Genomic DNA, 17,264 nt, shown 5'->3' on the forward strand with positions numbered 1-17,264 from the left:
GAGCCATCGGCAGTTTAAGAATTAAACTAACATCATGAATTTTCCTGAATCCTCATTAGATTCTCACTGAGTCAAGATTAATTTCACCTGGAGGTCTTTGTTTTTCTTATTATGGGGAAGCAAGCTTCCAAAAATTTGGGAGGAAGAGTGACTTCCCTTCTTCTGAGTTCCTGAGTCACATTCACTGTTGGGCTTGATACCATTGCTTCTGAGGACAGACTTTCTCCATGTTGACCTCAGCCATTTTGCCCTAGGACCACAGGCTGTGGTCCAGCTCCCACTGCTCACTCTGACTCCTCCTTCGCTGTCACTGCAGCTCCTGACCCAATTCCAAGGTTATTCATTTCCAAGAACTGTCTCAGCACTTGGCCCACTAGCAGTGTAAGATTCCTCTTTGAGGGAATCGGTTTAACTCCCTAGAGGCTATGGGGTTTAACTCACTAGTAATCATGACATTACTTTTCTCTTACAATTTTCTCAATGGAACTTATTTTCGGTTGGGCCACCCTGGGTGAGAACTCTGTTTTCCCAATGCACCAGTAAAAGAATAAACAAAGTAGCCGTTATGGCCTCCTGGAGGGGAGAAATTTAAGGGATTGGACCCAGGCCCCCATGTCCTGCTTACATATCCTTTGCGCAAGATGTAGAAACTCTCATAAAAATGGAATCTTAAGAACTAGCCCCACATAAACTTAAGTTTTACAGAATAATTATAAGCAGCATACCAATGACCCTAGAATACGTAACATCAATAAAAACTCAGTAGTATGTTTAGGTATAGTTTCTGACATATAATAGTAGAAAGAAGTATCAATATGCATGCAAAGCTTTGTTTAGGACAAAATGAAAATATATGCACATATAAATGGTTATAAAAATACTAATAACTAGAAAAATAGTCCTTCTTACCCCAAACCCCAGTTTATGCAGAATGGAGGGTGGTCTTTACAACATGTAACATAATATTTTTTTCTAAGTAATACAATAGTTCAATTAAATATTCTTTGGATAGATACCCTTGCATGCTTCATATGCCATGTGTTAGCTGTATATACACACTTGATTAAATAATATTATTAAAGATAAAACAGAAGTATTTCATAAACAATTATTAGGCAGATTATAAGATAACACGTAAAAGGTGATACAGAAAATAAATATAAGACAAGCATATTATTCATTTATGACTTAGCTTTTGTCAAAAATGCAGCAAAAACCTTCATAGCAAGGCTCAGAGAGTTACCTGGAAGGTGACTTTGGCATCTCCCACGCTCTGCTATGTGTTAAATTTAATGGTGACAATAGTTCCTATGTCTAAAGTTTATTTTTTGGAGATGAAGCTCATCCTGAGATTCTCATTATTTATTAAAATGCTGAGGCTGGGGCTCCTTTCACAAATACAGATTGCCAACACATTAAAATACTGCTGCACATTGACACTATATAAAAATCACTCGATCAAATATGTCCAAATAAGTTATTCCAATACTCAATTTTAGGTAGGGTCATCAGATAGGATTAACAAATTTATCAAATAAATGAAAAGTAACCACTTATTATTCACCATTGAGTACACCAATAAATAGAAGATCAGCACTTACCTGAATAACATGCTTCAGTTTATCAATAATCTGATTTATCACAGGATCACTTCCTTTGACTTTGATTTCAGGATTTCCAGACTGGGCTTTGATTCCATTTCCAACCACAGGCTGAGTATAGCTAACAAAGTGAAAAGTGAAAGATATGTGACTTAGTAACCTGGTCAGAGTGTTATCTGCCACAACTATCTGAACAGATTTGAGTTCATAAATTCACTCCTTTAAAAGAGTATGCAACAATGTATTTTTTCTTGGAACAGAACCTGATACAGCTGCAATGTTTTTCCTGGTTAAATGCTTGGCATGCAAATGTAGACTATTCTAACGTTTTTCTCACAAAGAACCCAACCAAAAATTGTGTTTTTAATACTATCTACCAACATACTAGAAAGAGTTAATATACATCTCAAGGTGCTACCAATTCTTGCTGAATGACACCTGTGTCTGAATGCATATTATCAGGGTCAATTTACTTCATTTTATATAGTATATAGATGAGTCCCAATAATATTTTTTACATATTTGACTACAAAAGAACTATATATGTATTTTAAGTGCACACGTCAAAATCATAAACATTATAAATACACAACTAAAACTAGCAAAATCTTTTGCAAGTGGAGGAAACACTATCTGTTTTCACCAAGGTTCACCTGAAAGGGTCTAGTAAATCATGTTGTGTGTAAAAGGGTCATTTCACAGGCGGTTAAAGTCACTGCAAATCACTGCCTTTCCCAAATGACAATCATAGGACGCCAACTTAGTATTCATACAAATATTTAAATTCATCAGTCACAAAGATGTATTAAGTGCCTCCTATTACATTCAAGTCCCATAATAGGTGCCTGGGATTATAAGGAGCTGTAAGATTGTCCTCACAATACTCATTATCTACCTGGGGATATAATGTATCAATTAACTTGTTCATTCATGTATTCATTCATTACATTTTACCGTATTTTAAAAATACTTACTAGATTCCAGCAATATAATTATTCTTATTTTCCTGACAGGGTGGTGTAGCATAAAGACAAGTGAACAGTTAAAGCACAATACTAAAAATGAAGGTGATGTTCAGTATGCTATGAGGATAGCTAGAAGGACTTGCATATGCCAAGTGAGGGTGGACAGAATATTATCTGCCACATTATCTACCTAAATAAAAGACTGCAAAGTCCACTGTATGGTCCTTGGTGAAAACACAGATTACAAGCATTCGGGAAGCTTTCTCATTCTTCTGACATAACAATCTGAGAGTTGCTTTCTATGGTTCTCAGGACTGAGACTAATTATTTAGTAAACATGGATGTACAATAATTTCATGCCCTTTAGGGAACACATAGCTATACTTTCCTCTGACATCTGAGGAGATTTCTTTATTTCAACTACATCAACTAATATTCTTGACTTTACTGCTATTATGAAGATACATCAGTATTTTAATAGACTCTCAGCTTTTTTTTGCTTAAAGAGCAATTAGTAAAACAACTTATAAAATTCAGAATGTTCCTCTGCCTTACTTTAATGAAGAAGATGGATGCCCTGAACACAGGTAGTAGACACTGAGCTTGTGAGAAGTCTGTTTGGACTAAGACACTAGGGGAAAAACTAAAAGAGAAATTACAGCTTGAGGTAGCCCTTGAAGTATTAACGTAAGAAGAGGTTTTAGATGGTGCAGTTAACGCGAACTCCAAGGCAAAGGATGACATCCCAGCAGGAGAAATGGCAAAGGCACATGAATAACACACAGCGAAGAAAAACCAGGCTTTTGTCTACAAAGGGAGATTATAGAATGGGAGAAAGTAAGAGATAGGAGGCCAGGACCTCAAGATTCCATTCTATGTTTAAGACTCTCCTCTGAGTAATTTGTTTGCTTAAAGTAACACAATAAAGTGGCCTCGGAGACTTTTCGGCAAGCATCCTCACAATGTGTTTAACGTAATTTTCCTTTCCTCTATTCGAGCAGAGTATCACAACAATCCACATGCACTGTCGGAATTTTCTACAGCAACGGAAACTCTTTGAAAATATAAAAGTAGGTTTTATTGTTGAGAAGATGGCCTTACAAAAGGAGTTTCAAGGAATATTCTGTTCTTCCCAAGATCATGCAAATCCAATGACCAATTTTCAAAAGTGGATCAGACAATTTCGAATTAGGTCTTTCTAGTGATAATAAATGATGGAAATCTTTGATATTGATAATATCAATTGGACATGACAAAAATGATATTAATAAATCTTTTTTATATTTAAAACAACCTTGAACCCACATCTTTATGCAGAAATAGAGGGGTTTAGAATTTGGTATTGCATTATACATCAGGGATTTGGCAGTATATAGCAATAATAAATAGTAGAAGGAAAGCAATTATACATATGCTATTAACGTGTAATAATATTCTTTAGTTAAGAATTCAAGTAAACTATAAATAGTAGGTGTCTCTTAATTCTCCTGTAGCACTTTTATATTTTTCTTCCAAACATTTCAAGTAGATTGCACATGTGGCTCACTTATTAATGTGTTGATTATTAATAATGATAATAAATAATATAAATAAATAAATGGATAAATGTATGCCTATGATTCGGGCATTGTTTTAATTACTTTCTTTGGAGTTTGTCAGTTCATCTTCATGAAAATCATTTGCTGTGGCCACGAGAATGTGCTTCATAGTCTTCAAAGTACAAGAAGCTTAACTGACTAAGGGCATCTGCTGCTTTGCTCTGAAATCTATTTCTGCATCTGCCTGCAGCCAGTGACTGAGCACAGCAGGGATACCAAAACAGGTCCATCTCTGGAACACACAGGGTCCTCTGAAGGCCAGTTTTGGCTCAGGATTCCTTAAGCCCTTGCTAACCCTTCCTTAGATTGCACATCATGTCAGTACACTGCTACTCAACCTTCCTTTCCTCTCTCCTTCACTCTGGGTCACACCTCCTTCACAACAAAGAGCTCTTGGATGCTTACTCAGTTTCCTCCCTATTTTCTCTCACAGGCATCTCCTTTAATAAAATCCTCTTGTGTTTAATTCTTTTTTGGCATCTGCTCCTTGGAGGAACCAGGTTAATACACCATATAATATTTGTACTATAATTATTCCTATTCTAGAGATCAGGGATCTGAGATCTAAATAGGTTAAGTAACTTTCCCAAGACAACACTATTTGCTAAGTGTGCAGCAAGGATTTGGCCCCAGGGAATGTGAGCTCCAAATACAGTCACTCCATAATTATTAGTGAAAACTCCAGAAACCAATAAATTAGAGATACAATTAGCTTGGTGCAAAGTGTTATTTCATTTTATCTTATTTTTTGCTGTAACTATAAGAAGGGATGTACTATTTTCTTCAAAAATCTCCTCAATGAACAGTCGTATATTACCAACTAAAGAGTAACATAGCAGTTGCTGACAAGGCGAGAAGAAAGTAACAGACTGCAAGTTTGCCATAAGATTTCCCTACGTTTCTCTAGAAACACAGACATAAGGCGAGCAATGGAAACTGAGATTACTGTCTTAATTTTAAGTAAGTATTACCTGGTTCACATCTTGCTTTATTTACAGACCATGAAACTTTCTTTTAAGATGCAACAAAGTTATTTCACATTAACCTGGAGAATTGCTTAGTTTTTGCTTTTATCACAGTTAATAACACAGTTATGTAACTCTAAAGATTTAGATAAAATTTACCAGAATTATCACTGACCAAGAATCTCATTCCAAACAAATAAATTATTGAATATTTCAGGATTATTATTCTTATGTATCATTTAGATAAGAAAACATACTTCAAAGTAAGACATTTAAGATATTTCAAGTAAAATACAATTTATTAAAATTGGTTATTCTTTTCTGTTTTTGTAAGGTTAAGAACCACAATGCAATAATGGTACATACACACTAGAGTGGTTTAAATGAAAAAGACAGATAATACCACGTGTTGTAAGGATGTGGAGCAATTGGAACCCTCTCCCATTGTGGATGGGAGTGTAAACTGATTAAAAAAAAACCACTATTTGACATGCATGCTAAAGCTAAATATATCCTACGACCACAGGCATATACTTAACAATATTCACCGAAAGACAGGTGTAAGAATGCTCAGAGAAGTACTTGTCAAAATAGCACCAAACTGGACACACTCAAACATCCATAAATGCTAGCATGAAAAATAAATGGTAGTATATTTTATGATGAAATACTATCTAGCAATGAGAATGAATGAATTACGACTGTACTCAAAATCTTATAAGCTAAATATTGAATGAAAGAAGCAAGATATGGAACATACTCTACAATTCATTTATAAAAAGTTCAAAAACTAATCAATGATGCTCGAAATTTCCATAAGTGCTACTCTAGGAGATAGTGTCTAGAAGGTTGAAGGGGACTCCTGGGGTTCTAGTAACATCATGTTTGTTGATTTGGGTCTGGGTTACATAGGAGTGCTCATTTTGTATTTAAAGAAAAGTATTAAACTGTACAGTTAAGATTTGGATACTTTACTGTACACATGTATTTTCAACCTAAATAAAATATTTACAGTAAAAATTCCTTGGGCTCTTTTCCTTAATATGTATACAACAGAAAAATTTGCATTCAACCACATATAAACAAAAGATACACATAGGTATTTTTAGCAGGGGCTAAATGGTTTTGTCATTACTAAATGAGTAATTTAGGATCTTAGTTTGATATAAAAACTAACTGCCTGCAAACTTTAATTTGCACACAAAAAAATATGGTTTCTAAATCAAATCATTTTTTTCTAACAAAGACTTTTTATTTGAGTTTTTCTCATTATGAAATTTTAATAAACCATTAATCACTCTTTTTCCTCCTAAATGCACAAGTGATGGATAAAACATTTCAAGGATCCCTACAGAGGTTTCCTGACTTGAAAAATTGCTCACATTTCAGCGAGAAAGAAGGAATAAAACACAAAAAATAGAAAGGGAAATTTTTTGTTGGAGAAGTAATAGACCCACCATCTGTGCTTATGTCTTCTAAGCAGGTCTGGTAATGGATCACAGCAGTTTAATAGGAATACGCACTCCCCAAGTACGACTCGTTTTTCATTAACATGGAAAAAAGGCAAGCACTGATATATTTACATTCTATAAAAATGTTTTAAAATGATGATTAACTAGATTCAAGTTCTCTTTGTGTTCAACATATGAAATATGAAAACGAAGTGCTAATAAATCTACACACAGTATGTTACTAGGAAGTCATTTCTCCTGACTTTACCAACATTACTTATTTGAAACTCATGCTATGCCCTATTGGCTGATATTAATTTCACTTTATTTAGAAGGCAATAGGATTTATGTCAGAGTCACATCAAAAGTACGATATTTTGATGTGCACTTCTACAATTTCAAGGGAAAAAATATCTAGAGTCTAGAATTTATTACAAATCAGTTAAAGTGGTGTGTCTTGTAAGTCTTTGATAACTTCACTGGAACAGGATGTAAGAACATAATAATTGATAAGATGAGAAAAACACCTGATCGGGTATTTCTCTTTTTGCCATTATTGCCATCTATGTTAGAAATTAAAGACTGAGACCAACATGGGGACCATGTTGTTGGTGGTGGTGGTAAGTAATAGTAGCAGCAGTAGGAGATGCTTTATTTGTTTATTACTTTTGGTATCACTTGGATAGATGACTGTACATTAAAATTCCTTTCATTTCCAGAGTTTTGAGTCTCCTAATTTCTAGGGATGAAACACTGAGGTGTCTTTGGCTCCAGTAACTACACTGCTATCTTGAGTTAAAAGGAGGTTTGGGAAGTATGTTGTAGGTAGTCATCTGCAAACCTCTTCTTCAAGAGCAATTTTCCTGGGGCCAACTCTGTGGCCGAGCGGTTAAGCTCGCCCGCTCCACTTTGGCAGTCCAGGGTTCTGCCAGTTTGGATCCTGGGCACAGACCTAGCACTGCTCATCAAGCCATGCTGAGGTGGCGTCCCACATAGCAGAACCAGAAGGATCTACAACTAGAATATACAACTACATACTGGGGGACACTGGAGAGAAGAAGAGAAAGAGAACAATTTTCCTTTCAAACCAACCCTGGGCCTCCCTTCCTGGTTCTGGTAGCAAATGTGAAAGCGACTATACTAGAGATTTGGTTTTTGTAAGTTTTCCTCAAATACTTGGGTGACACATGTACCAGTGCTGAGTGTTGCTTTGCGGTATGCAGCTTCTGTAAAGCCCTTCTCCTCTACAGTGGAAGTCTTAATCTTTGAACTCTCAGCACAGAAAGGAGTCATATGATTGATTTTATGTGCCAGGTTTATGGGAATAACCTTTCATGTTAGGTAAGAGGCTTACAGGGGATTTAGAGAATGGAGACATCTGTAGAATCAATTCAAAATGATGAAACCTTTTCATGATTCCACCATCTCACTCCAATTGTTGAGCCACAAAGTATTTTTTAAGTTAATCTCTACCATTTTATTTGGTTTTACAATTATAGATAAATAATGTCTAAATTGGAGATCTATGTTTCTGAACTTAAATAATGAAGCTAAATTAAGTAGAATTAAAAGAGACCTTACTATAGTCTTTATTATTATTTATATACAACTAATTTCCTACTGAGGATATTATATTTCATAATAGCCTATGGATAACACTCATTAACATTATTTCCCTGAGGGAATGTCATGCTTTGCATAGCAACCAACAGGGAATTTTTTATCAGATCACTACAATAAATCAAGTAAGAACATGCTTAAAAGAGTTAGAAAACAAGAATTCATTGAAGAATGGATATCAATCAATCTTCACCCTAACTTTTCAATTGACAGGGCATGTATTTGTACTTGTGCCATGACATTTTATAAGATAAACAGCTGTGTGAACCTGAGAAATGATATTTCCACAGGAAAAACTAGTGACTGTACATGCAAAATCAATAGTGTTTTGGAAGCTGTCATTTCTACAAATGTTGACCACCTAATAAAAAGTATATTAAAAATGAAATTTCCCTAGGTAAAAAAAAAACAGTATTTTCCTTAGCCTTCTCCTAACTCCCCCAATCTTACCAAGAAAGGCTAAGTATCTTAATTATAGCAAAATCTCTGCTTTTATAGCTTTAAATTTTTGAGTTAAAAATTCAATGTAAGTGGTAAAACATCTTTGGCTTATTTTATGATTACCCTCATTTGATTCAAAGTAACCAACAGATTTAAAATGATGAATTCTAACTATAATCAATTGCACATACTATTATATGAGTTATGAAATGGTATACTAACTTCTATTTTCCAAGACATACATTTCAAAATTAAACTCTTCTTAGTAAGATATGGGCTAACTTTCATGGATTTATGATGATTGATAATCACCACTTTGCACTGATTTTCTATCTCACTTCACTGTTAGATATCAATATAGGAAAGTAAAATGTTATTTAGGGGATAATTATTATCTAAGCACTAATAAATTAAATACCATTTTGAGCCAAAAATAAGTCAAAATGATTTAGGGTATAAATTTCATTTAATCAACCTTTTATTAGAGACATTACTAAATCCTAAAAGTTTCTAGAGTCTTATACCGTACAGCCTTTTTGTATTTTTAAAATGTAATTGACACCGGGGCTGACCCCGTGGCCTAGTGGTTAAGTTCACGTGCTCCACTGCAGGCGGCCCAGTGTTTCGTTGGTTCGAATCCTGGGTGCGGACATGGCACTGTTCATCAAACCATGCTGAGGCAGAGTCCCACATGCCACAACTAGAAGGACCCACAATGAAAAATATACAACTATGTACTGGGGGACTTTGGGGAGAAAAAGGAAAAAAATAAAATCTTTAAAAAAAACATATAATTGACACCAACATTAAATTTCAGATAAAAAACTACAACTGTATCAAAAAATACTTTAAAATTAGTTGCAAGATACATTAATCCTAAGATTTCCAACACACCAAGCAAATGAAACACCCAAGTACCTCCTACAAAAATGTAACATCATAAAATCAGAGAGAAAGAACCTCTGAAATTCAGAGGGTACTAGTGTCTTAGGGTCACCATAACAAATTACCACACACTTGTTTTAGAGGCTAGACATCTGAAATCAAGGTGTCAGAAAGGCTGTACCCGCTCTGAAGCCTCCAGGGAAGAATTTTCCCTCACCTCTTCCTAGCTTCTTGGTGGCTCCCTATCATCCTTGGCATCCTTTGGCTTGTAGCTGCATTACTCCAATTTCTGCCTCCATTTTCACATAACCTTCTTCTCTTTGTGTCTGTGTGTCGTTTTCTGTCACTTATAAGGATCACCCTAACCTAGGATGACCTCATTTCGTTTCTTACCTTAACTACATTTGTAAGATTCTATTGACAAATAAGGTCACACATTCTGAGGTTCCAGGTGGACGTGAATTTGGGAAGTACACTATTCAATTAATGACATAAAGTATTGTAAGAAATTGGAAGCTGCCTCAATGAAAACAAATTTTCCTTTGAACTTCAACTAATCAATAGACAATACATAAACCTCTATCATTGAAGTCATATTCCACTTTCTTGAAGAAAAATTTTATTTACTATAAAATATTTCTATTTCACAAACACATCTCTTAGATTATAGCTTGGGTTTTTTACATGATAATCCAGTTGCACTTAGGGAAAATATTTTAATTAGCCTTGGAAATTTTCAGTACGTAGTATCTAGCATTTCCTACATTTTCACTGACTTTTATCTTATTAGCATAAATAAACAATGTTATTGATAGTTTCCTATGTTCTAAATTCATACAAACAGGAAATATACCTTAAAAAATAATCTGTTCTCCTCTGAAGTAGCAACCCCACCACCTGCTCTGAATGTAAAAGCTTCGAAGGGCTAGTTTATTAGGAAGGTGTCGACAGCTAATGCTTTGGGGACCCATATAGGTGCACAGAATAAATTTTAATCACACATAATGCTAATGTTGTAGCAAGATTGTGACAATATTCTAATATAACTAATTTCATTAAATTAGCTACACTTATTAAGCTCAGTTTAGGTGTTCAAATTTATATAAATGCCTCAAAAGAAATAATTAAGCTCTTCTGTTTTCTACTTCTTCCATTTTGTTGGTGCTTAAGAGTGAAAAGAGATTTTAACTTAGACTTTCTTATTATCCTTTTAGCAATCAGTTCTCTTGTTTTATCACCATAAGACTGTGAGGACTCTTAGCGGGTTGCTGAATCTAGCACTCTGCTTTCAGGAAGAAATACACCTACACCAGAAATACAAGACTTGGCGTTCGTCTCATGGCCTACAGCCTAATAGATGCTTTTGTCTGTCTTTGATGACAGTAACATAAATTTAGAGCCGGAAAGGACCTTAAAGGTCACCTAGTCCAATCCAGGCATCTTTTAAAACAAATGAAGACGTATGTTTATTTCATCATTTTGTACTTATACACTGTATATTTCCAGAAAAGACTTTGAGACACCTATAATAAAAGGCACAGACACAATAAGAGAAAGGGTAAAGTCACAGAATAATGAAGAGAAGGGAGGTGACAATTATATAAGTAGACCTAGGAATGAAACAGTATCCCTCAGCCTAAAACTTAACTTGAACCCTCTTCCTGGTGAAGGCCAAAAGAAAAAACAGGATTAAAATAGGTCTTATCAGTTAACAAAAGTAGTATCTGCATACGTCAGCAGGCATTTTTTTGGGCATCTCTAAACTTACAAGCAGAATGCACGAGTCTTTAGCAGACAATGAACAATACAACAAAAATAATCTTTGACAGCAATTTCAAAGCTGTCAAAGATGTAAGTACCCATGACCCTTTCTTATATCCATCTTCGTAAAAAGCTGCCTTTGTGATATTAAATTATATTTCTGAATTGCCATTTCTGCTGGGACCTAGTTATCTGACTTGGTGAAAAATGTAGCTAGTCTTAGAGAACTTAGAAGAGCAGATGGTTAATATTCCCCGAGTTTATTTTTGTTTTTAATTGATATTTTATTCCACTACTTATAGAGAATATATTCTCCGGGTAATGTATGGAAGCCTGTAGAGAAAAAAATCTCAGCGTCAAAGTGACTTCAGATAAATCACAAAGCAGAGATTTGGTTTGAAGAATAGTGCTGTCTCCCTGCCCTACACAGCAAATAGGAGCACAAACGAGCAATTTACAAACAGATAAACACCAGTGAGAGGAGGAGGGGCAGTCAGAACAGTAAGATATATTTTAACTGATAGACAGTTAATTAAATATTTTCTAATAGATTTATTGAGCCTACATTTAATGGAATCATTTTCTTCTTCCCTCCCTCACTTTGGAAATTTATAGCTTGTTGCTTTATAAAGGAAATTATTTAAGAGATTAATTTTCAAAGTTTAAATCAGGCCCATCCTCAATGCTCTATGAATTGGATAGTCTTGATATGTGATCCACGTCTTTTTGGATTGGGGATGGATGCCTGTTGAGGAAGCCAAAAAGCTCTGCATTTTGCATATTTTATTACGAACACTTCTCTGTCTGCTGTTATTTTAGGCATGGCCAAATTAGTTAGGATATTTATGAAAACCAGGTATAATAATATAATAAGAACTAAGTGGATAAAAAAATACACATTTATATATATACCTACATATTTATATACACATTATATATATTCAGATAGCACTGCTGCTATTTCTATTTTACTTTATTTACTTTCATTTTCAATAGTAAAAAAGAGGAGTTCCTGGGCCGAAGGAAGAGATCTGAAGTTTTAAAAGATCTGTGAACAACTTTTCTTAACAAAAGTAACTCAGAAGCAATTAGTTAGTATTTAGAAAACAATTAGAATTTGAGCATGACACATCAGTTTTAATATCCACTTTCAAGCTTGTTTCCAATTCCAACTTAAAGTTCTGTCCAATAATTCCATTTTGTGGTCAGTTAAATCTCAAGATAAAATTGATAGGTTTCAAATCATAGTTATTATGAAGAGGTAGGAGGAGGAGGAGGCGAGGAAACTCCTAAACTTTCAATCTATGCCTCATCTGAACTACCCAGCGCCAGATGCCTACTGTCAGACAGTCCTGAGACGACAATCCACTTACATAACGGAATTTAATTTGTGTCCACTTGCATATATGAGAAAATTGCTTCTCCAGCTATTTCTTGGCAAACCCCATTGTGTTGTGCGGAAAACACCTGGACCTAGTTCCATAGACAGAAGTATGTGTGCCTAGGGACTTTTAGATCCCTAATAGTTGTGATTACCCTAGGAAGACACTTGGCTGACTCAGTATCTGAAAAACATCCATACAGAGAATGCAGGATGTGTCTGACGGCCTCCAGAGTCCAAACAGAATGGATGCTTCTGGCCCAGATCACCTAGAGATTCTACACCTCTAGGCACATTTGGACCTCTAGGCACTCTCTATGCTTTCCCTCTACTTCCCCTCTTTCAGTCACTTAAATGATTTCTGTCAGGTCCCTCAGGGTTTACACACTCTGTCCTCCCTGCCTGAAAAGCTCTGTTGCTTTCGACTCTTTGCTCAGTCAGCAGCACTATGCTTTAAAAAGATTTTTCCAGATGTGATTAGGATTTTGAGATAGATTACCCTAGCTTATCCAGGTTGGGTCCTAAATGCAATCACATGTCTACCTTTAAGTAGAAGGCAGAGAGCAACTTCTTTTTTACAGAAGGAAAAGGAGACGGCAATAGGACCACAAGGCAGGCGTTGGAGTGACTCTGCCACAAGACCAGGAATGCCACAAGCTGAAGACAAAAGAGATGATTCTCCCCCAGAACCACTAGAGGGAGCTCCGTCTCACCGACAATTTGATTTTGGCCCAGTGTTACTGATCCGAACTTCTGACCTACAGAACTGTGAGAGGATAAATTTCCGTGGTTTTATGTCACTCAGTTTGTGTTAATTTGTTACAGCAGCCATGAGAAACTAATAAACCACCAAATAGGGCACCCCTCCTAGGTTATTTGTTCTCATTGCACCTACTGTTTGAGAACACTTTGTTTTCCAAGATGAATATATCATTATTGCAATTAAGTAATTAATTGTACAATGATTTGTTTAATGCCTGTAATTCCCTTTCAGACTGTAAATTCCTGAGATCAAGCAGTGTGTCTGTCTTAATCATCCTCTAGTTCCAGGGCTTGGCAAAATGCTTGGAATGTGAGAGCTCCATAAGTATGTTATCTGAGCGAATATATGACTGATGCAAAAGTAAACTAAAAAACAATTTCAGGGAATAGTTTATCTTATCCAGAACTGGTCCTAATAAAAGTTACATGAGTCATTTATTCTTGAAATTGGTAACAAATCCCATGAATGTGTAATTTCATTTCCCTGATGATTTGGTCGAGTTTTAAACAGCTTCTGGACGGTAGTCTGCAGTAGAGTCCCATCCAGATTCTCATTAGAAAAAAAAAGTAAGAAAGCAACTAGCAAAATAGAACAAGCAACATAAACTGACTACTAAAACTGACACTCCCCATATGTAGACTACCTGTAAGAACAATTAAGTTAAACCATCTTATCCATATCTTATCTCACAAGACAGAAGAATTCCCTCCCGATAAAAATCATGTAGGACAGTGGTTGGCTCTCCCTAGCCCGCTCCCTGAGCCGCTCCTGCAGCATCCAGAGAAAAAAGCACCTGTTCCTCTATAGCCCCCGTCCTGCCTTTTGAGGGTTCAGAGACTGACCACTCCTACGTAACTCGTAGTATAGTATAGACTCCTTAGGAGACCCAAGCCACAATAAGAGAAAAAGATGCATCAAGGGCCTGCCAGGCCCAGAAGCATAGTTCCCTCAAGAAAAGCCTTGCTGGGGAGGCAGTAAGGTAGCCTGCACGCTAGAAGCGATTTATAACCCGAGTGACTCGGGTCTTAATTACATTGGCTTCCCAGCATTCATCTCTTCCTCTGCTGCTTCCCAAGCATGAACTCAGCCTCTTTTCCTTTCTTTCTCTTCCCTTCCACATGTTACTCGTTGCTATTTAGTATAATGGGATTTTAATGAAGTTTAGGGAACAATGGAGAGAGATTATAAAGTAAAACAGGAAACTGCTGATAACAAATGATCTGCACCATACCAACGGGCTATTTAAAATTAACTTCCAAATAAAATAGGCTTCCTTTAGAATCTCCACTCAGAAAGCAGTAACATGTATAATTTACAAACAGTACTCATTCTTGCCACCACCCCTGTTGCCTACTATACGTGCATGCTGAGTATGATAATACGTCTTGCACCTGGAACCAGACAGGATACGTTAGGTATCCACCTTAGCCTAGTTGAGCTATTCCAGTCAATGCTTGCTGGTCACTGAGAGGAGCTGTACATGTTAACCTGCTCTCCACTTTAGATTAAAAAAGGAGCCCGGTCATCATATTGAAGGTAAAAAAAAAAACAATGGAAAAGTAGTTATTTCTTTTTGATATCAAACCCTGATTTTGGATAAATATCACTACCTTCTAGATAAAGAGAGTGGGGAAAATAAAACAGAAAACACACACAAGCACTCCCAAAAATCATCCTGTAAAAAAGGGAAAGAGCGCATCATGTGGAAGACTCAAGGGGAGACAATATGCCTAGAAAAGATTTGACTGTTGAATCAGAAGAGATAGTTAGAAAATTGCTTTAAACTACTTAAACTATGAAGAGTATGTAAAAAGGCAGGTCATTTATGAAACAGGAGATGAAAGTTATAATGACAAAATGGGCCCAAATGGTAAAATGAGAAATGGCTGAGATTTGGAGGTTTATATGAAATAGCAGAATTTCCATCCACAATGGAATCTAGTGAGAAGAAAATTGATACACTGAAAATTTCCAGCAGTAACTGAATCAGAGTCTGGGGAAAAGAGAAAGAGATAAAATAATGACAGAGAAGATGGTAGATGGGGATGCCAGAGGCTGAAGTTTTGACTCAAGAATAATTTGTGTACCTGAGAAAGAAACAAGAGTAAGTCGGTCTGAAAGAGTAATCAAAGTCATCACTGAAATATGAGGAATAAAAGGGCTACCCAGATTCTAGCGGTGGTGGTAATGGAAATGGGTAATGAGGAAACAGTGAAGAGTTACCCATATTTAGACAGAAACTAGTCAAACTCCAGAATTTCAAACATAAAGAAAATGTCTTACTTATATACAGACAGATAAAAAAAACCCAGTTACTTAAAAACAAATTATGTCAGGCTTACTTTAGACCTTTCTTCTGCTATGTTAACATATTAGAATACATGGATCTTTTAAGAAAAGAAGAATACAACCAAGAATTTTATACCTATCGGGTTGTCTTTATCAAGATTGAATACAAAGGGATGACTTCTGTATATATCCAACCAATTTGTCCTTCCCATAATAATTTACTCAAAAACATAAAGGTAAATATTGGGGAAAAATAATCAAAATTTAATTTCAAGAATTAGGAAGTTGTGAATCCAAAATCCTGAGACAATTGATTCAATTAATTATAAAGTTTATTTTACATATTTTATCATTGTTTACCATAAGAATATTGTTAAAGTATAATTGTGAGAGAAAAGAAAATAAATATTTAATAAATGTAATTATATTTCACTGTCCAAGCTATAATACTAGATATTAAGAATTGTTGGGGCAAAGGGTAGTAAAAGCAATCTACATCCCTCATCTGACACTGAGTGAGCTCAAGATATAGCATTAAAAAGTCCTGTAGGCTCTACTCAAAGTGTCCAGCTTCAGACCGCAAGTGACACTACTTCCAACGTGACCATTCTAGTCCAGGCCATACCTATTTCCTCATCTGATTACTGCAAAAGCCTCCTACCTGGCTCCCAGCTTCTGCCACTTATCCCCTTCACCTATTCTTAACACAAGAGCCACAGAGATCGTATTAAACATAATTCAGATCAGGTCACTTCTCTGCTCAAAACCGTTCAACGGATCCCATCTGAGTTAGAAGAAAAACCAAAGTCCCTACAATGGCCTAAAAGGCCCTCTCTCCATAATCTTCCTCCTCTCTTTTATTTCTCTAGCATCATCTACTAATATTCTTCCTCTCCCTCATTGTACTCCAGCCACATTGGCTTCCAGGATAATTTTCAGGTGGCTGTGAGTACTAAGTGAAGACATACATGTATATTGCCAGTCATAAGGCATTTTAACAAATATTAGTTACTATTATTTTGATCCAAAGAAGGAATACAAAAATATTCATTTTAGGATACTTCCTTTTTTGCCAATCATAGATATAAAGGAGATATACAGAATCAAAATAAAAAATTGAGAATAATACTTTTGAAATAAGAGGGTTAGTTACTCCCTATAAGAACATTATCCGCAGATAGCTCATATTATTATATAAACTACTTCAAAATAATCCAAAATCCTGAGTAATTCACTAGTCTAGTTAGTCATATTATGCCAATATCAATTTCCTGATTTTGATAATGCACTGCAGCTATATAAAATATCATTATTGGGGGAAGCTGGGTAGTGGATACATGGGGTCTGTCTACATTTTGTTTGCAACTTCTTGTAAGTCTATAATTATTTCAAAATAAAGTTAAAAAAAACAGTAATCTCAACTGAAATCCTAGAGAACATGGTTCAAGAAGAGAAAGAAAAATTGCAAGACAAATTAAAGAAGGGAATGTCTTTGAAATAGTGAATTTAATACTTCAAAATGGAAGAATGGGGAAAAAAGATAA

General features: G+C 35.5%; 1 protein-coding gene across 1 annotated transcript in view; it reads right to left on the bottom strand.

The window, feature by feature from the left end:
* The window catches only part of GPC5 (glypican 5), a 693,690-nt gene that overhangs the window by 283,583 nt on the left and 392,843 nt on the right, over positions 1 to 17,264 (bottom strand). Inside the window, exon 6 of the mRNA XM_046664799.1 lies at positions 1,602 to 1,722. Within this exon, the coding sequence (XP_046520755.1) occupies positions 1,602 to 1,722 (121 nt within the window). The remainder of the gene's footprint in view (positions 1 to 1,601; positions 1,723 to 17,264) is intronic.

Source organism: Equus quagga, chromosome 6 (assembly GCF_021613505.1).
Source record: "Equus quagga isolate Etosha38 chromosome 6, UCLA_HA_Equagga_1.0, whole genome shotgun sequence".
NCBI lineage: Eukaryota > Metazoa > Chordata > Mammalia > Perissodactyla > Equidae > Equus > Equus quagga.